Source organism: Nyctibius grandis, chromosome 24 (genome assembly GCF_013368605.1).
Source record: "Nyctibius grandis isolate bNycGra1 chromosome 24, bNycGra1.pri, whole genome shotgun sequence".
Lineage (NCBI taxonomy): Eukaryota > Metazoa > Chordata > Aves > Nyctibiiformes > Nyctibiidae > Nyctibius > Nyctibius grandis.
In genome coordinates, this window is record NC_090681.1 from 749,279 (window position 1) to 769,396 (window position 20,118).

The 20,118-nt window shown below is 51.9% G+C and overlaps 1 protein-coding gene across 1 annotated transcript in view; it reads left to right on the forward strand.

Moving 5' to 3' along the window:
- The window catches only part of GRIK3 (glutamate ionotropic receptor kainate type subunit 3), a 92,586-nt gene that overhangs the window by 60,354 nt on the left and 12,114 nt on the right, over positions 1 to 20,118 (forward strand). The window contains exons 8-11 of the mRNA XM_068418045.1: positions 936 to 1,043; positions 4,758 to 4,871; positions 8,000 to 8,203; positions 15,802 to 16,025. Of these exons, the coding sequence (XP_068274146.1) occupies positions 936 to 1,043; positions 4,758 to 4,871; positions 8,000 to 8,203; positions 15,802 to 16,025 (650 nt within the window). The remainder of the gene's footprint in view (positions 1 to 935; positions 1,044 to 4,757; positions 4,872 to 7,999; positions 8,204 to 15,801; positions 16,026 to 20,118) is intronic.

A 20,118-nucleotide genomic window follows, 5' to 3' on the forward strand; every position in this document is an offset into this window, starting at 1 on the left:
GCACCAGCGGGATCAGAGCCCTGGCCCCGGGAGCCGTGCGGCCCGTCAGTGCTCGCTCCAGCCCCGCGGGAGGTGCGGGGCTCCGCACAGCTGTGTTGGCTCCCGCGGGGCACGTTAAACACTCCGGGTTTGCCCAGGCTCCCGGGGGCTCCGCAGGCTGCGCGTCCCACAGGCAAACCACCTGCACGCCAACGTGAGCAAGCGGAGCACAGCCTCCCCCAAACCCCAGGGGGGTGAGGCTGGGAGGAGGCTGGCATTGCTCCTCAGGAACTAATGAGGAAGAGACAGAGGAGCGTGTTTACTGGGAACTATGCCAGCCCTTCCCCCCGAGAATACACTACGCCACTGGGATAGTTCAAGCTCCCCCGCCCGTAAAGGCAACGTGTGCATCAGCGAGGAGCGAGAGCTTTTGTTGTCTCAAAACACCAGGGCCTGCTAGCACGGCCGAGCTCTCAGCCCCTCCTGCTCCACCTCCCATCTGAAAGGAGGGTGGGAAGCGTTCAGGACATTTTTGCTTCCACGCACCTTGGAAGCATCAGCAGGTTCATGCAAATAAAGGGTTATTTATGAACTTGACTGGAGCTGTCCCAGACCCAGGCTCCCTGCAGCCCGGCATTTAGCAGTACTACAAGGATAAACGCAGCACACAAGGATGCCGTGATAAATGCAAGCAGCTTTCTACTGAGTCATCACGTCCTGCAGCAGCTGGTGAACACAAAAGGTGTGAACAAAAGTTGTAGCAAGGACTGCGAGACAGTTAAGAAAATCTTCAGACTCCACTGCAGTCTGAACAGTGACAAGATGATTATTAATTAATCATGCTCTTTGGGGAGAAAGAACCCGTATAAGGACTAATTAAAAGAACATACACCGGAGGGCAAAAGATTATTTATGACACCAGGTAACAGCCCTGCTACTTTTTCTCCCTTCCACAGGCCCAATGGGAAGGATTAACGGGACGAATTGTCTTTAATAAAACCAGTGGCTTACGGACAGATTTTGATTTGGATATCATCAGCCTCAAAGAAGACGGTCTCGAAAAGGTAGGCAGGGTTTGTCTTATCCTCATATGGCTTAGCCTAGCTCTGATACTCAGACAACAGAGAAAAGGGTTGGTGGTTGTATTGTTACCATGTTTTCTGGTTTTTATATAAAAGGGTATTTACTTTGAGGGGTTTCTCAGATCCTTTTCCATGCCTCAGCCATGACTCACCAGCCCCGAAGCGACATGCGTGGGATTACAGCTACTGGCTGCAGAAGTGCTCCTGGCACTTCCCTGGGATAGTGGAAGCAGAAGAAACTTCCTGAGCCACCATTAACCTCTCCTTGCCCAGGCCAAACATGGAAGGAATAAAGCCTGTCCCACTCCCCATCTTGCTGGGCTTGCTTAGAAAATGATGATTTTCCCCTGAGGAGGCAACAGCCCTTGAAAGCATCATCTCAGTGTGATTTCCCACCATGAAAATTGCCTAAGGCTTGGAAATGGCACCAGCTTATTACAGCCTAGATGCTGGAGGAGGAAGCAGTGTGTATTTGTGTTTATTTCTTCCCTGTGTTATCTAAGGGGCAACAAGAAAAGGGCAGTGTGAGTGCCTGGCTGGCTGGAGGGGTCTGGTTCGAGAGGAGACACAGCACAAAGGCTGCAGCCTCAGATCCTCCTAATTAGTGCAAATCTCTGGGCACACAAATACAATGCTGATGGGCAAATCTGATTCTCAGGTGTTCATGGGGATTTCATTTCCTTTTCTTCAATTACTTGTCAAAAAAAAAAAAGGCAATATGCAAAGCTTTAAAGCTCCTAGAACAGGGGTTTCAAGGTGAGATCGGGTCATTTACGAGAGCAGCGAGTGGCCCGAAGCGAACAAAGCCCTGCGCAGCGGACAGCCCGTACGAGAGCCCGCAGCGCCCGGGGCCGTGCTCTGACCAGGCTCCAAATAACGGCTCGCGAGGGCACCGGGGGCTCCGCAGCCCGACCCCTCCTGTGAGTAATTCCGAGTCTCTGCTCTGCCAAAGGGCTCTTGCAGATTTACAGGAGGCAGTTGGCTGCTGGGCAGCAAATCCCTTTCTAGAGCACAGTCTGCTTTTCGACACGCACAAGGTGCCCACCGGCAGCCCGGGACGCGTGCCCAGCCCTGTAACCCGTGGGCACGGAGACAGGTTCAGCTACCGCGGGAAGCGCCGGCCGGGGGCAGAGACAGGAGTTTTCAATTAACCGTGCGGCAAGCGGCCCAACGGGCACAGGTGACTTTTCCAGTCAAGGCTGGGGAGTCCATCAGGCGGCGCAGGCAGGCAGCCCCCGGGCGGGGGGCAGCGCTTCCATCAGCCCCCCGGCGCGAGGGGACGGACCCCGGGCAGCCTGACTTCCCCAGACCCTTTGTACAGTTATTTCACTTTGAAATAAATTGTCGCCACGCTTTCACACCGCAGCAGTGGTTCTTTGCTTCATGTAAAAAATCTCAAGGTCACCACAGCACCCTCCTAGTGAGTAGCTTCTGGTGTCAAATACAGAATAAAGAAAACATTTCAAATAAACCCAGTGACCTTCAGTCTCGGCTGCCATCAGCTGAGCCTGTGCAGGAAGGAGGCAGGAGAAGAGCAGAAGACACCACCTTCTCACAAGAACTGACCAGGAGATTATCTTTGTAGCTTGACTTCTTTTTTTACAAAATATTTTGTGTATAGAGTCTAAACCAAAAAAACCAACACGTCTTTTTGGAGTACAGTGGCACCAGCAGACTGCCAGAGAGCTGCGTTGGTAGAATAATAGGAAAATGTGCGAATATTTGGTTACTGCGTGAATCTAAATGTTTAAGAACAGCCGCAATATCTATCTGTCAAACTAAGACTCCTCAGGTGTGCTGGAGAATCGCTGGCACCACCTGTATTTATTGCTCCTGTGTCAGTAAAGCCCGTAGGAAGCCGCCGGACCTGATGCACACTCTGTGCAGCCGTTCGACTTCTGCCTCCAACAATTCAGATTTCACAGTTCCCACTATTATTTCTTTGAAAGCTTCTTGTCAGCTCCAGAAGGGTTTTAAAGTATCACTGTCAAATCTCTGTTGAAGCCTGGTTTCTGTCAATAGTTAATCTGAAATAACAAAACTCCCAACTCCAAACAAATCCCATATGGATTGTGCATTATGTATAATAGCTTATGTTTGTTGAGCTTCAGGATTGCACTCCTGATCCTTATACCTCCCAGATGTTCCAGGGATTACAGCAGTATTAACGAAACCTAATTATATGTAGTTTGACTATCTGACTTGCACAGTACTCTTAATGCACTTTTTTCTTTTTCTTTCCTTTTTTAATATTTTAAACTGATTAATTCAGTCTTAAGTGCCACGTATTTCATTTTCTTAAAGAAAACTTAGCAAGGCAGGCTTAACTGAGTCCGCAGCACTGCTAGCAGGGGCCTCTCAGACTTGCTTCTCTTTTCCCATGCACAGTAATAATCTTTTGACATTGCAGCTGTTGTGTGATCGAAGGGAGATGCAGGAGATTGCTTAGGTTTTACCTGAAATATTTAGAGCCTTTCACAAAGTTCATGGAAACTCTTCTAGAATTTATGACATTTTTTTTCCAGGCAGCATTGCTCATTACAAAGTCTCTTTTTGGGCATGCAGTAAAAACAAGTTCTCTCCTTGGACTTCTGAAGAGGTTGAAGAATCTTAAAAATAGCAATAAATAAAATATCGAAGTCCTGGCTCCGCAGCGGGTTTGCGCTGCCTGCCTCTGGTTTCTCTCCGAGTCCCAGCTCACAGTTTGACCCTGCAGACGGATCGTTCTGTTCCCATTTCCAGGCGGGTTTTGTTTTTTCTCGCCGTCAGGCTGGCTATGCGGCCACCCCGCTCCGTTTGCTGGCAGCAAGCCCGCCTTCCTCCAGCTGCCCTGACATTTTATCTCACCGTCACAGTCCTTTAGCTAGTCCTGCCTTCAAAGTTTGTTCTGAAGCCTCCCCTGCACCGCGGAGATCAGGTTAACAGGCTTAGAGCTGCCCAGATGACTTCTCCTAAAGAGAGACACGTTTTGCTCTTTCTGGGTCAACAGGCTGCTTCAAAGTCTGGTATTTATTAAAATTGACAGCTTGAGAAAAACAGCGCACCTCAAAGTGACGAGGGCCGTCGCTGCCGTGCCTGCGCCCGTGCCCGAGCAAGCCTGCTGCCATCCCCTCCTCCAGGTTTGCTACCAGGACCGAGACCTCCCATTGCAGTGGACTTCCCTGGAGGGTGACCAGGGCCCTTCCAGGGGACCTGTTAGAAACGTCCGTCCCGTTTGCCACAGCGCACAGGACCGGAATGGTCCTACCAGGGATTTGCAGAGCTGGTCAAGTCGTTTTTAATTTTCCCCACCAAAGCAAATTGGTGGGGAAATAAAGAAAGAACATGGCCTCATATTTGTATTTGGTTTCTTTTGCTCTGCTTTATCCTTGCGCAGAGTTAACTCTCCAGCATGGTTTCATTGTTTGCTGTACAACGGGACCTTTGCAAATTGTTCGTTCTGCCCCCAAATTCCAGCCATCGTGGTCGTCTTTCATGCGCCTGCATCAGAGGGCAGCGAAAGGGCTGCTCGTTACAGCTGCAACTGAAGGGTTAAAGCAAATCCGCTGTTCAGGTGACACAAGATGATAATTTCAGCTTTGCTCCTGTTTACTGCAGATGAAAGAAGCAAGCTCCATTTCCAGGCCAGTAGGATGCTGAGAGCAAGTGAGGAATGTGAGCGGGTGTTCACGCGTCCGTTTGCTTCCTTCGTTTCAGGTCGGAGCGTGGAGCCCTTCGGACGGTTTGAACATCACAGAAATCTCCAAAGGACGAGGGCCTAACGTCACAGACTCGCTGAGCAACAGATCCCTCATTGTCACCACAGTCCTGGTAGGAGACTGCAAGCCTGTCTTTTTCCTCCGCCCGTAAATCCCAGGGATATCTGATATCTCTGAAAAGTCACAGCACCCCTGTGCAGACCTGCTAGTCCCTCCGGGGAGCGGAGCAGGGGCACGGAGAGCCCCCCGCCCGCGGGCTGGGCTCCGCAGGGCGCCACGGTGCCCGTGTGCCTGCGCCGAGGAGACCTGGGGCATCCCGTGATGCCACCGCTCCCGAGCGCGCTGCCACTAACAACAACCGGAGACCCCGGCCCAGCTGTGACAGCCGTGTTTCCCTCCCCCTCTTAAGCACATATCTGATGAACTAGCTACGAGCAGTGCCGTTATCCAGCAAACCACGTCGCTTAACAGGTCTCCTCCGCTGCCAACTGTCGCGCTGCATTTTGTCCTCACGTTCGCTATTGGATTTGACGGCAGGCATCAGATCAGAATGAATTTTTATTTACCATCTAATGAATTATGACCAGTGGCATTGGTTTCTATATGGCTGTGTTACACAGCGCAGGCTCATGGCGTGTCACCAGGACGCAATAAAAACCGTCAGCCCTTGGACAGCCTGCCCACGGCGGCCTGAATTGCGGTTCTGCCTACGGACATTTTCTGGCCCTTTTGTGTTCCGCAGTTTCAGGGACATGAAGGTACAGACGGTAAAGAGCCAGCTGGGGGTGCATTCCCCGTCCGGAGCAGTGGGATCCCTGGTGATGTCCTCGCCTTCCCAAAGGGACAGGACCTGACAGAGGGGGGGTTGGTATTACAGAGGGAGTGGGGCAAGTAAAGTGCCCAGAGGAGAACAGAGGAAGGAAACGCTTGGTCCAGGGCAGAGCAAGGGCTGGAACGAAAGGTCTTGTATCACTCCTCCATTCCACGGGGCGAAGCGGGGGGACAGCAGACAAGGTCAGGGCTGGAATATCGGCGACAGCTGTACGGACAGGACCGAGGGAAACCAGAAAAGATGCATCTTGTCAGGGTAAGATGCATGGCCAGAGCTGTGGAAATGTCTGGGTCCAGGGTGCAATAATCACCGTACCTCAAAGGCCACGGCATAATGCAAAATGATGGAGCCAGGAGGAGACCTGTCAGCCATCTGCCTTTGACGTGCTTTCTTCAGGCAGCATTTTCATCTCGTGCTCCGTGAGCATGTACAAATTACATAACGCACAAGGGTGGTATCAGTTCCTATTAATTGCTCCGCTCCTTGGGCCTGCACACGTGCCACAGGGTATCTACCTCAAAACCAGAGCTGTCCCGCAATTCCCTTGCCTGCAGGAGGAGGAAATTTGCTCAGACCCGAGTTCTGCAATAACTGCATTTTCATATACTGGGTTCTACAAAATAAAATACAACCCTAAATTTTATTTGCACTTGCAACACCCCTTTGTGCTTTTGCAGTGGTGTAAATGATTGTAGAAAAGCCACAGGAGAAACCTTTAAAAGGAAAAGCATGAAAGGTTTCTTTGTCCCCTTTTGCTCATATTACAGTGACTTGTTGGAAGAGAAATATTACCCCAGCAGCCAGCGCCGCTCTCCCCAAGCAATATGGGAGCTGTGAAGTTATGAAATTGAGGGCACCTTCACTGAGAAATCGATTAGCAAACCGAGAGAGCTTGTGAATTGGATGTCTGGCCATTTTCAGTAATAAATTGTGAAATAGTCCGTGAATAAGTGGTTCACAGAGTTCAGAATTACCCCCTAGGAAATGTTTGAGACCCGGAGATACATTACTGAGGCGAGCGGCGTCCTAATGTTCAGTGCTTCGGCTGTTAAATATGTATGTAATCCCTACAGCGCTTCCCAAAATTAATAGTGCTTTATGGCTGCGCTGGAGCCGGTGTATTTATACCAAGATCCATAGATTCAGCAGATTCACAAACAAAGCACTAATTCCAGAGAAGAGAGCCAAGGAGGGTGCCAGGGCGAGCAGGACTGAACCGAGCCGTGCGTGCCAGGCTGAACCCCGTGGGCGCGATGTCACCAGTTTTGCTTTATCATTCTGCACGCCGAGCTGTGCGTGCTCGCCCGTCCCCTCCCCACCCTGCTTTGAGGCCGAGCAGACCGGGCACCTCGGTACTGCTCTAACCACGGCTCCAGACCGTCCCTCCTCTGACTTCAAGCCCCCCTGTCCCCGTGCCATACCGCGGGGACTCCAGCAACACGGCTGGCTCGACAGAGCAAAACGGGAGCCCTCCCCTCCCGGCCACGCCGCGGGCAAGGACGGTAGCCTTGCAGATACCTTCAACTCAAGCCATGTATCGGCGGCTGTTGCTGTCCCATCCTCCCCTTGCCTTCTAGCTCGTCCCTGCTGCCCACCGTCTTTCACCATTCCCATCTGTCCTCTCCACGTTTCCTCCCTCGGGCTCCCCAGTGTCCCTCGTCCTCGGTGACTGCCCAAGCCTGATACCCACCCCAGGGCTGTGCAGTTCACTGCCTGTTTGCTAACTCCACCTGCCAGCCGCCACAGAAGGGGCAGGGATCCACGGGGCAAAGCACTGTAAAGCACTTCATTAGTTATTTTTCACTTGTGCTGGGGCTTGGCACGGCTGTGATTAGGCACCCGCCAGCTCCCCACGGCAGGCGGCACCGGAGCAGGCGGCAGAAGCTCTCCGGGCAGCAGCAGGGCCCCGTATCCCCCCAGCTGGTACCGGCCAAGAGCAAAGCAAACTGCCCTGGGGAGCGCTTCGGGCTGGGCACCAGCCACGCACGGCCCCTCGCCCTGTCGAACCCCCCAGCGAACGACGGGCACTGCGCTGCGGGTCGGCTGCGCTCCTGCTGTGCGGGGCTTGGGGGGGAAGTTGTCCTCCCCCCTTTTATTGTTTCTCAACACTTTTCATTTTCAGAGCATGAAATGGTTATTTTTCTCCCTGAAATCCTACCAAATGGAAAACAGTTGGCTGCTCAGAAGAGACAAAATTAAATTTTGTGGGGTAAACAAGGTTGCTAATTAGCTGATGTGCTGTGCAAAGTTAATTTATTCCCAACGTGTCACAGTGCCAACCCTCCTGCTCGAGGAGCCTGTGCCTCGGGCTCAGGCTGACCCACAGGGGTGGCCCTGCCTCCGGTGGGAGCTGGGACCCGGGACTCCAGCTGACCCTTAATGGGGACTTTTTGCCTTCCCGTGTGCAGGAGGAGCCCTTTGTCATGTTCCGCAAGTCCGACACGGCCCTGTTCGGGAACGACCGCTTCGAGGGTTACTGCATCGACCTCCTGAAGGAGCTGGCCATCATCCTGGGCTTCACCTACGAGATCCGGCTGGTGGAGGACGGGAAATACGGGGCGCAGGATGAGAAGGGGCAGTGGAACGGCATGATCAAGGAGCTCATCGACCACGTGAGTGAGGCGCATCCGCGGCTGCCGAGGGCGGCTGTGCCCGAGGCTTCCTCCCGCGGTGGGACAGGTGCCCACTGCTCGCTGGCTCCGGACCCCGCCTGGGCTCTGCCTGGCTGGCACGGTTTGTCAGAAGAGTCTCCCTTTGACTCTTCCAAATATTCATTTGGGGTTTCTGAAAATGGGCACTCCCACCGTACAGAAGCGGGCTCCGTGGCTGGCCGCTGCCCTGCGGCGGGGCACAGGCTGGGCACGCAGGGAGCAGGGAGGAGGCTGCCCCGGGGCCCGGCTGCACGCTGGCTGCCCTGAGCTGCCCGGGCAGGAGCAGCGCGTCCCTGCTCGCATCCCCTGTGACGTGGCTGCTCTGCCCAGACAAACACAGGCCAGGGCACAGCAGCGAGGCGGCTCAGGGACCCAGACACGTCCCAGACACAGCTCAGCCCAATCCCGATGACGTATCCAGACCGCAAGAGCAGGTGTGCAGGGGGCACTTTAATATATATTTTTTTTAATAAACGCAGCTTATTTTCTAAAATCTCCTGGGACACAGAGCTCCCTCTGCAGCAAAGCAGCTGTGCTTTGCCTTCTGCAGCCACTTCTAAAAGCCCATTAAACACCAGTGAAACTGTCGTGGCAGCTTTACTCTTGCAGCCACCAAAAAGTCACCTAGTCTGAAACCTCAACTCGCAGCCAGACATTGCTCAGCTTCCTAATTAGACATTTCGCCTCCAGCACACCCTGTGATCCCAGAAGCCCAGTTAGGGAGGTGAGGCAAGCTGGCATTTTTATGAATCTCTTGTTCCCAGAAAAGGTCTCTGGAAGAAAAGACCAGGACAAAATTACTCTCTGATCCCTGCAGCACAGGCAGCAGTATAAGCTGTGCTAGAGCTCTCACACAGCTCTCTCCTCCTCAATATCCTGCTCAAGTGGGCAGCCCTTGGACCCCCTCTCATGCTCCTGGCTGCATTTTGAGAACATTGCCTAAGCAGAAAGGAGACAAAAATAATCCCACGTCCATAGCAGCTGTGATGCTCTTACAGTTCACAGGAGAAGAATGTATTTGCTGGGTGAGTCACTTCAGCGCAGGAGCTTTGCTGAGAGCAGATAACGGCGCTGTAGGGCGCTGGGAGCGCGGAGCTGGGGCGCCGGGACCTGGGCTGTGCTGCCAGATTTGGCTTGTCTGCCCTACATGACATTGGACAAGTTGCTTCTGTGCAATACCTCCTCCATCTGTAAAACGCAGATGATAATGATTATGTCCCTTACAGGGACAAAGTGATGCTTAACCAGTCTGTGAAGAGCGCTGCAGTCCTTGGATGGCTCGCCCTGGAGAGGCAGGGAGCGCGCGAGGGCACGCAAGGACAGCCCTCGGGGGCGCGGGACGCTGCGTCTCAGGGGGGAGCATGCCACAGGCTGGGCAAACCTGCCGTTGGATCTTTGCTTTCAGAACACTCCATACAGCTCAAAACACAGATTTCACAGGCTCTTGCACAACAGCCTCGCTAAGGTAGGCAAGTGACAGTGTCCCAGCGGAAGAGACCGGTGCTCTGCGGCTCTGAGTGACGTGTGTGACACAGACACGAAGGGACAAGGGCACCAGCTGCCAACCTCGGCAGCGTGCGCCAGGACGGGGCTCCTGTGGCTCCTGCCACCCCGCACCCGCTGCCGGGAGCGCAGTCTGTGGCTCTCCCCGCAGAGCACCTGCAGTGCAGGGCTCTGAGGAAGCGATCGCTCCACAGCAGGAAATAAGGTACAGGAAACAGAACCCAGCCCGTCCCTGAGTCCAGACCCCGGCACTTCCAATGCCCTGCAAGATGTTACGGGGCTCTCGGGAGGCTTTCGGCCACTCCCAAAGCTCTGGTCAGCTAGAAGAGACTGACCGAGAAGAAGGTATGGGGAACAGGCTTTAAGTAACACTAAATTCATGGTCAACCTGCATTAAAGTATTTCTTCGCTAATTATTTAAAAACCAAATTAACATACAGCAACAGAAGAGGACCAAACCCCCTCTTCTTGCAAGTTTGACTGTAGCATCAGGTTTGAACTCTGCTTTCTAACAGATGTGGTTGGGTGATGCCTTGGGGTGATTTATAACCATTGCCCAAACCCCACATGAGGCCATTATTTTCTTTATCCGCATGTCATTTCTTTTTATAGCAGTGTTTATGTAAAGCATTAAAAAGTGAAACTGCAACCAGATGGGGCCCTTCCTCAGCCGCAAAGCATCCTCAGACCGTGTGGGGAAGGGAACAACTGATTGGCACTTTGCAATGGGAAAGTTCAAACTTATTTCACACCCAGTAGGAAAAGTGTTGGAGACAGCATTCAAACAAAGTTGTAGTGATGAAAACAGGGCTGCCCACGCTGTGAGCTGATATCTAGGCTGGCTTCCCTCCATATTCAGTGCCTCATTCTCACAAAAGAATTGGGATCATTCAGGTAGGAGCGTAAGGCAAGCGGGATTTTGTGAGGTCTGAACACCCCGGCCAGGATTAACCCTATGCAGAGACTGGGTGTCGCTGAAGCCCCACTTAACTCCTGTGCACCAGAGGCTGAGCCGCCCAGGACCGCTGCGGGGCCTCAGCTCCATGGGCCGAGCTGACGCGGGCTGGGTTACATACCCTGTGTGCAGGAGAGGGTGCTCCCGAGGCAAGAGGCTGAAAGGGTGATTGTTGTCACTCCGAAGGGCCGAGAGCCCCGGGAGCGGCAGATGCTGCGTACCAGGAACAGCCTGATCCGGGGCTGAAACTCGGGGAAGGGGAGATGGGCAGAGCCAGGGGCAGCGCAGCACGCGGGACGGCCTTCTGCCAGGCTGGGAGCACGGCCAGAGAGGAGGTGGGTGCAGGGGTGGGCAGGGCAGCCCAGGCAGGCGTGGGATCACAGTGTTTGGGGGTGACGGTGCCCACCACGCGCGGGTGCAAGTCACAGAGCACGGACCGAGGACGGGCTGTGTACACAGGGAGCTCTCACGGCTTGTTCTGGAGTTACGCACCGTCCTCCTTCCCCGTCCGCTCTGATCCAGACACGCCTGGCCGTAGGCAGCAGTGCCGCGGGCTGTGATCCTTTGTAAAATCGCTTTGTTTCTGGCCTGGCCTTAAGCATAAACAGGAGCAGCCACAGCAGTCAGAGCAGCTCACAGCACGGCCCTGCCTTCAGGTCCCCAGCAGCAGATCTGGAGAAGACAGCCTCGTGCGGTCAGATGCGAAAAGCCCTGCCCTGCTGCCCTTCATCTGCTGCTCGTCCTTCATCACAAAAAAATCCCTGTTCTGGGGGAGTTTAGCCCATTCCCTGGAGAACTAGAGTCTCCTCACCACAGCTGGGTCCTTGTTGTTGCTCTCCCTGGCCGCTCCCGCAGAGGAGCCTCAATCAGACGGGCCAGGAAAGCTGAGCTGCTCACCCCGCTGGCACCGGGCAGGCGTGGGGCACCCAGGTGACACAGAGCAGCTCCTGTGCTCTGCATCCATAACATATGGGGAACCTGGCAACTGTCAGATCTCCTCCTTTCATCAGCAGTGCACTGTTATTGATGTTTATTCATAGAAATTATTATTGATACAAGCAAAACTACACTGTGCCTTGTGGCCCATCCATTCTGATTTATAAATTCTAGTTGTCTAGCAAAATAACGACTGCAAATCTTCCCTATTGTTTGTGGGCAGAATCACATAAAACCAGCAAAATGAGTTGTTCTGGACATTTTGCACAAACTTGTTCACAAATAAAACTTGTCTTCTGCTGAGACAGTGCATATCAAATTTCCATTCAATCTGAAACTTCATGTGGGAATAAAAAAGGTATGAAAAATAATAGGGTTTCTAATGGAAATCCCTGCCAGTGGTAACTATAGAGAAGATATAGTATCTATCCTTAGGGATGATTTATGGCAGTTGATTTAACACTTTCACAATAAATGGGCATTTATTGACAGTAAATTCTGGCAGAAATACACCCTGCACCACATTGCCACATTCCCATTAATGTTTCTGCACTGGTGGATGTTTATTTCAAGTGCTGTGAGCTGGGGATTCATTTGGAAGCCACGGGCCAGGAACAGGAAAAAAACAATTCCTTTGGATGAAGTGTCCTCCACCTCTTGTTTATGCACCACAGAGCTCAGCGTCAGGGAGGAGGTGGAAACGAGCCAGAACAGCTGCTGCACTTTCTCCTGTTGTGCCCAGCATCGTTAATTGGGTGGATTCGTATTTATCGTACCCAGGGATCCAGGTGATGGGAGCACACCGAAGCGCACGCTGGGAGCCCCGAGTTCTCTGCTTGCTTCTGCTCGTCTCTCCGGACCTGCTTTCCCCTCCCTTGGCTTCCTCACCTGCCAGTACCTCGTAGGATAGGGCTTGTCTCTCAAAATACGGCCGTTCTCGCTGGGATCCTACAGCCTGTGACATCCCTTAGGTACAGCTAACGGCAGTTCCCTCTCTGAGGCTTCCCTAAAGAAAAGATTACAAGAGGCCCAACAGGGCTTCGGGCTCCTCGTTTCTCCTGTTCAGCTTACAGCTAGGTTTGCCTTGCCAACAGCTGTTCTCAGTCACCACTGATATTAAATAAACTCATTGACAAAAATTATGTCTAAATTAGGACTGAAATTGTAAGAGCAGCCATTAAGAGCAGGAGTCAGACAATTAACGCTGACCTCCCGCGCCCGGGATGCTGCCGGGCAGGACCGCGCTCTCCTTGAGCATCACTTCTCCCGCGGAGCGTTCTCCTCTCCCCGGGCAGCGCGAGGGGAGGGCTGCGGGCAGCGGGCGCTCGACGGACAGATCCCCCAGCCACGGGCACCAAGAGAGACGGGCTGCCCCGCTGTGCCTGGCCTTGTCCCGGGGTGTCTGTGCCCCCGGACGCCGCAGGGAAGGTGCAGGAGCGAGGCCAGGCGCAGCAGAGCGCGGGGCCGGGGCGCTGGAGCAGGGCACAGCAGCCCAGCAAGCAAAGCAGGGAGCGGAGCTGGGGCCTGAGGCGGGGCGGGGGGAGCAGAAGAGCAGAAAAGCAGCGCAGCAGCGGTGGTGAAAGAGGCTGAGGGATGAAAGTGTCAACGCTGCCAGACAGACACCTGAATAACAATTAAATAAGTAAAAGATGCACTATTTACCTGTCTCTCAGGCAACACACACGTAATTAGTTTATGTAAATACCTAACTCAGATTGACAAAATAAGCACAGAGGCAGCTTAGTTCTTGAATAAATATTTATCTTGGTGCCTGTGCTGTTTGCGGGCTCTGCTGGGTCTGGCCATCACACGCAGCCTTCCTCCGGTGGAGGTCGGGTGCTGCAGGATTCCCACAGTGACCGTGGCCGTGCAAGAGCTGTTCTGACCCGCAGGCCACATTCCTGTGACAACTGAGAACTTGAAGATAAGACTTAGCATTTTCTGACAAAAGTCAAACGTCTGCAGAGAATACGATCCTCCACCCACTGAACGCCCAGTGAACTCGCATCAGTTCCACCCAAGTGAAAATGCTGCAACACTGGGTGAATGCAGAGATGGAAACCCTTCAAGGTGTGTTAGAGAAGTGTCTCCATTTGCTCTGTAGCTGCCTTGGCAAAATTCATCTTTTTGGCCTCAATTCAGCAGAACACTTAAGAACAGAGATAAGACTTGGAAGGCGTGCAAGCTCCAGTAAAACAGAAGCATGCGCCTAAGTGGTTTTGCTGGACAAGGGCCTTTAAGCCACCGGCACTTGCTGTAATTCCTCATTTTTAATAAAACCCATCTTACTGTGCAACAGCATAAAAGTTGGGGCTGAGGGAAGGAAGCAGTCAGGGCCTGATAATTGACTTCCCGGTTTGTAATGTCAGAGCACGACAAATGAAAGCTTCACCCTTGGTGGGTTTTGATTTAGATCCTCTCAGTCAGCAAACCCTTAATTAGAGGCCACCTTCAGAAGAATCTGCATTGATAAAAAGGATATCCAAGTGCAGCCCCGTACTGCCTCCAATAGCTCAGGACACCACACCAGACTGGGCTCGCTAATACGTGCTCCCTTCTGCCTGCCTGTGACATTTACTGCCAAGGACACGGGGCTGTGATCAAATCACAGGAGCTGCTGAAATGACACAGTAAAATTTTATTTCTGCACTAAAAGCATTTTGATCCTTGGGCATCCATGCAGATCTCTCTCTCCATTTTCTGCGGTAAAGCATAAACTCCTAGCTGTTATTTAGCTTGCTCTATCATTTTGACAAATTTGGCTCAGGATCTTTCAGACAGGCGGTTGCTAGCGAGCGCTGACCGCAGAACTGCTCATTCGTTTCCTCCTTCACAAAAATCCACAGCCAAATCCTTCAATATCTCCTTTGGTTCTCCCCGTTGAGTCAGGACACCCACGCAGAAGTGATGGAGGAGCGAAAATGCCGCATTTCTTCTGCACTGTGACTTTGGAGACCGATAAGCCAAAATTCTCCAGCGTGCTGTAACGTGGGGAGAGCGGCCGAGCCCCGACCCCACCGGCCCCTCCGCCGGGACGGTCCCGAGGGTGCAGAACCTCGCCCTCCCGAGCTGGGCACCAGCACTGCCTGCCCACCTCCAAACCCCCCGTCCTTCAGGCGCCATCCGTGTCACCCCGGCCTCGGCCAGCACAAAGGGCTCCCCGGGAAAACACTGCTTCCGTTTTTGCTAAGTTGTGACAAATGCCAGTGATTGAAACGGACACTTTCTGTACCAAGCTGGTTTAAAAATATATTTCCATTTGCAAAGTGGCAAGGCAAGGGAACCAACCAGGGCTCGGCTAAAGAACCATGTTAGAAAAAAATACATATTTTTACCCTCGTTAGAGAATTCCTGAAACTCTTCCCTTCAGGACCTCTAACACTGCGTTCTTTGGAGAGCAGACCCTTTCAGACACACACATACATATGTATGTCATGGATAAAAGCTCAGGTAGAAACTCTTCTTACAGAAAAAGGTCCAGATTCCTTCCCAGATTTAAAAATATTCCACTGACTTTTGTCACAGCTTTGCAAGGTCAAATGAGATCATTAGTCCGACCTTCCTCCACAGCCCAGGCCAGAGATCTGCACCAGTTTCTACAGTGAACCCAGAATTTCTGTCGCAGCAAAGCATGTTCTAGCAAGACAGCTAATATTGATTTAAAGTTTGCAAGTAATGACAAATCCACTATATCTCCAGGTAATTATCACTCATGGTTAATTTAGAATTTTAATTTTCAGAACCAGATGTTAACTAAATCCTGCACGGGTACGCCAGGCACCTGGCGCGGGGGGAGGGACGGCTCCACTTCAGGGAGGTAATTTATGTGCCTGTGTTTCCTCTGAAGCCAGTGACACCCAAAGAGTGCCTCGCAAACCCCCAGCAAGGCAGCTGACGTTGGGGTCACCTTGGATGTATTTACTGAAGGGTTTTTTAAGAACGTGAGTGAATGTTTAGTGAGAAGAAATGAAGGCAGCTCTTACCCAACAGGAAGAGGCTGTACGTGGTTGCTCACTGACTCTAGCACAGGCATTAGTAAATAGCAGAAATAATAGAAAGAAACACAATTCATACGAGAAGCCGGGATGAAGAATATGCTCAGCTGGAATTCCTGGAGCAGCTCGGTGCCTAACGCCTTCTTTCTCTCTCCCTGTGTCGTCCACAGAAAGCTGACCTGGCTGTCGCTCCTCTCACCATCACCCACGTTCGGGAGAAGGCCATAGACTTCTCCAAGCCCTTTATGACCCTGGGCGTCAGCATCTTGTACCGGAAGCCCAACGGGACCAACCCCAGCGTGTTCTCCTTCCTCAACCCCCTCTCTCCTGACATCTGGATGTACATCCTCCTCGCCTACCTGGGCGTCAGCTGCGTGCTCTTTGTCATAGCCAGGTAAGGGGACGCCGGTGCCACCCACCCGCCTGCCATCACGCCACACCAGAACGCCCTCCCCACGCTCAGATCGTTCTGCTGCCTGGTGCAGCGCAGGGATCCAACCACCCAGCGGGAGCCGCAGCATTAAACCCAAGTCATTAATGAAACGACTTCTGGTCCGCTACCCAAAGGCTGGTCTCTTGGCGCGGGGCTGCTCCCAGCTGCCCTGCTCTGTCGGACCTGTGTCTCAGAGGGGTTGTAGAGGCGATGCAAACCCCGTGGGGAAAATCAAAGATGAGCTATCCACAGGGGAAATTTCTTTTCTTCTTCGCTAGCTACAGCCTGCGTGATACCCTTTGTGCTGCTTTACCGTGCTAAATGTGCTTGTGTGTGTTTGCTTTATTAGCACAAACCTGTAAGCCTCTTTTGCCGTATCGGGGTAGGCAGCTCCACAGATTTAGCAGGCTTCCAGTACAAAAGACTTTTAAAAAGCACTTTCTTTTATGATTTTAGAAATGACGTTGCCTTTCCCTTTCATTAGCACCTCCCTGGTATAATGAAGGGCAATTTTCCTGCTCTGTATTGTTCACCATTCATGCTCCTGTTAGGTCAGTTCTCACCCACCCTCTCCGCTGTGCCCTGGGCACAAAGCTCCCCTGTCCCCCACCATTTTCAGCTCCTGTCTCTGAACCCTCCACCAGCAAAGCTCCCACAAACCCTTCCCTATATCAAGAGAATGGAGAACCCGTTGCTACGGATCACGCAATGTGTCTGTTTACAAAATTAATATGCATCTAATTAGCATGTTTAAAACCTCTATATTTAAAAGCAGAAGAATTTGCATATATTTGCATTTGTTATTACTTTCACAGAGTCTTTGATGAGACGCACAGTCCAGGGCTGCTCTCAATACGTGATTCCATCTTTTCAAACCAAAACAAAGCCCTTGCCTCCCTCTGCCAGGCAGCCGCCCTCCCTGGCCACGCGCAGCCCTCGCTGGGTGTGTAACTAGCTTGCGTAGACACCATGTCTGGGGAAGTTTCCTGAGCACAGTCTCCAGTGGGACACTTGTTTCTCATTTCTTCCAGCCCAAGTTATGCCAATGGTGCCTTCAGAAACCTCCCTGCTGACCCAGCACCTGGGACTGGGGCTCCGTGCAGACCCCCCTTCCCCAGGGCCACGCTGCTGCGCTTCCCTCAGAGCACCCTTCAGAAACCAGCTTCTCTCCCACCCACCGACATCAATCAGAGAGTCAAAGCAAAGATTAAACGCGAAACTGCAGCAACCGGAATCCATTAACCCTCATGTTACAACAAATCTGCAATTTTCAACATCCCTCAGGTCCACGAGGCATTTAGAGATGATTTCCCGAGTTTACTGTGTAATATCCTAATTACGCATAACAGCAGTTGTCAAAGTAAACTCAGCTCAGCAGCCAGCATTAGTGCTGCACACCATCTGCGATGGCGGAGCAGCCACATCATCTGCTCCTTCCTCTGCAGAGGTGCGGAGCCGGAGAGGTGGCGCTTCGCTCTTAGAGGACACAGAAGGTCTTCCATGCTCGAGATCTGAACTGCCAGCGCTCCCCTCCCCAGTCTTTGCAGGGCAGCCCTACGTTATCACCCCACCCCACCCTCCTGCCAGCGCTGCCCCGCAGACCCCGGTCGGGGCCACACCAAACGCAGGGCAGCTCGGCAGAACACGGCTGCTGGCATCATCCTGCCCAGCCGAAGCCCTCGGGGAGGCTCTCGGGGCGTCCAGCGGGGCAGGATGAGGTCCTCAGCGGTTTTGCTTTGTGTCAGAGAGAGGAGAACCTGATGCTCTCAGCAGGAAAAGATACTCATCGGGAAAATGAACCTGAGGTAATTACGAAAAGGAAAAATACTGCGCTGACTGATAGAACTCCTTGCCTTTATGTCTGCGTCAGCCATGCAGAACACAGCAGGATGGGCTCTGCTGCCATAACGGCCTGGGCTCTGAGGCCATAAAGTATTAGACTGCTTGTGCGGCTCGCTATGACAATTCAAATACCATTTCACATTTATGAGTTTATTTTTCCCAACTCATATAATGGCCAAATCCAGCCCAAATTGTCCAGATCCCGCTTCCAAAGCACGTTAAATGTGCAGATTGTACCTGCGCGTGACATTCATTGCAGTAAATACCGAGGAGAGGTTGAAGGAGATGCTGGGACAGGCCCCGATGTGAAAACCCCTCAGAAGCCACTTGTTGCAGACAGGCAAACCCAGACGCTGTGTTCAGCGAGCAGCGGGGCTGTTTTCATCTCTGTTTTTGTTCTGAAATGACCTGAAACAAGCCTCATAATCTCTCTACATCACAGAAGTTGTAATGTAATACAACAGTTTTTCCCTATCAGGCTATTTTTTGGCTGAAATTGAACCCATAAAATACTGCAATTACAGTTTCTTTGTCACATGTTTTGCTCCTGACATTTCTTCTGTCTTCCTGCTCTTTTAAAGAACACCAAGTATTTGGTATAATTAAGGTTCTGCAGGAATGATCTTTTAATACATAGAGATGAAGAGCAAGTGATTTCATGGAGAAAATATTTACTGCATTCAGAAGTAATGGAAACAATATCTGCTTTTGACCCCAGCAAGGCCTCTAAAATTCAATTCTCAGGAAAAAAACAGAGTCAAAATAGCAAAGCCTTAATTCAGAGACATGAGTCTCCTGAACTAGGCACCAGAGTCCTCTGCTGATGCTATAATCATAGGTCAATGCCACTTAAAACCAACTTAGGGACTATTTAGAGGCAGGCAAAGGATGTATTTGATCCGTCTCCCCTTTTAATCAGTCTTTCTTAGTTATTGATGGAGCCTCTGCTCCCAACCACCCCAGCCCCCAAAGAGCCATAAACACCCACAATTTATAAGGCTTCGTGGGGGTAATTTGTCTGGTGACTCTGGTGTGAGGTTGCAAGTGGGCTGTGCAGCTGATTTCAACTGTCCCTCGCCCTCAGACTCCCACAGCCTTCAAATTACAGCTAATCACCTTTGGGTGCACCCCGGGGCGGGTGGGTTTAATATTCATCTTAATTGCAACAAGGACTGGGTCATCCATAAGAAAATTCTCTAGGGGTGCAATTTAGACTCAGAAGTATTTTGTGTTAGATCTTTAAGCCTTCCCTGAAACGCTCCCCTTTCCCTGCCAAAAAGGCCAAGATGAGACAAGAAAATAATCACAGTTTTTGATGAAATATTTCTCAGACCCAGTTCTGCACCTGAGCAAGAGGGAAGCCAGCCCACGGTGAATCCTGAGCAGCCCCCATTTACTGTGGCTCCAGCTGTACCGGGTCAACAAGCTCCGTCGCTTCTCCCTTCATTACCCCTCTGTTCCCGCTAATGGTCCCACTCGCTTTTCAAGCACTGAGACTGTCGCTGCTGTGCAGTTTTCTGAATATTTCTCTGTAATTTGAGCAGCACCAGTAGGTTTTCACTCAGAGACCTTGAAGTTCTTCAGCGTGTCATCTTGTCAGGCTCATTTGATCTTACCAATTCCCTTTCTGTTTCATATTCCTTCATTGGCAGCCCAAAAAAGTTTTAATCTAATTCTTGAAGTCTGACTTTATTCAACAGAAAGGGCTCAGGCACCATCCATCATACACCTCCGGCATAAAGGTACAGCAAGCTTAAAGGAATAGGCAGCATGTAAAGCCAGCTCTGAATTCAGCCTGATTCTTGTTTTCCTTTCTGATTTTCTCTTCTTTTGAAGAGCAGAGGGAGGTGGGCAGGGTGGACGGCCCGGCCGCTGCCCGGACAGACGAGCAGGATGGTCGGGGTGCGGCCAGAGCGGGGCCTCTGGCTCTGAGCTCTGCGAGCCCAGCGTGGGCAACGTCCCTGCTACAGAGGGGAGGCTCACGGGGGAGCGAGCTGTGGCTCTTTGCTCCAAATACATCCACTGTCTGACTGAGGGTGCCCATGAAATGAAGCCACAAGACATCTCCCTGGGTAGCAGCTTGTCTGGCAAGAGAATGACAGAGAGAAGTATCTCCTCCTGCAAACTGTGGGCTGGGCTTTGAGAAAGGGCTGTTGTGAAGCTGCAGAGATTTCAGAAGGAAGCAAAATTATAATTAATGCCTGGTTCAAAA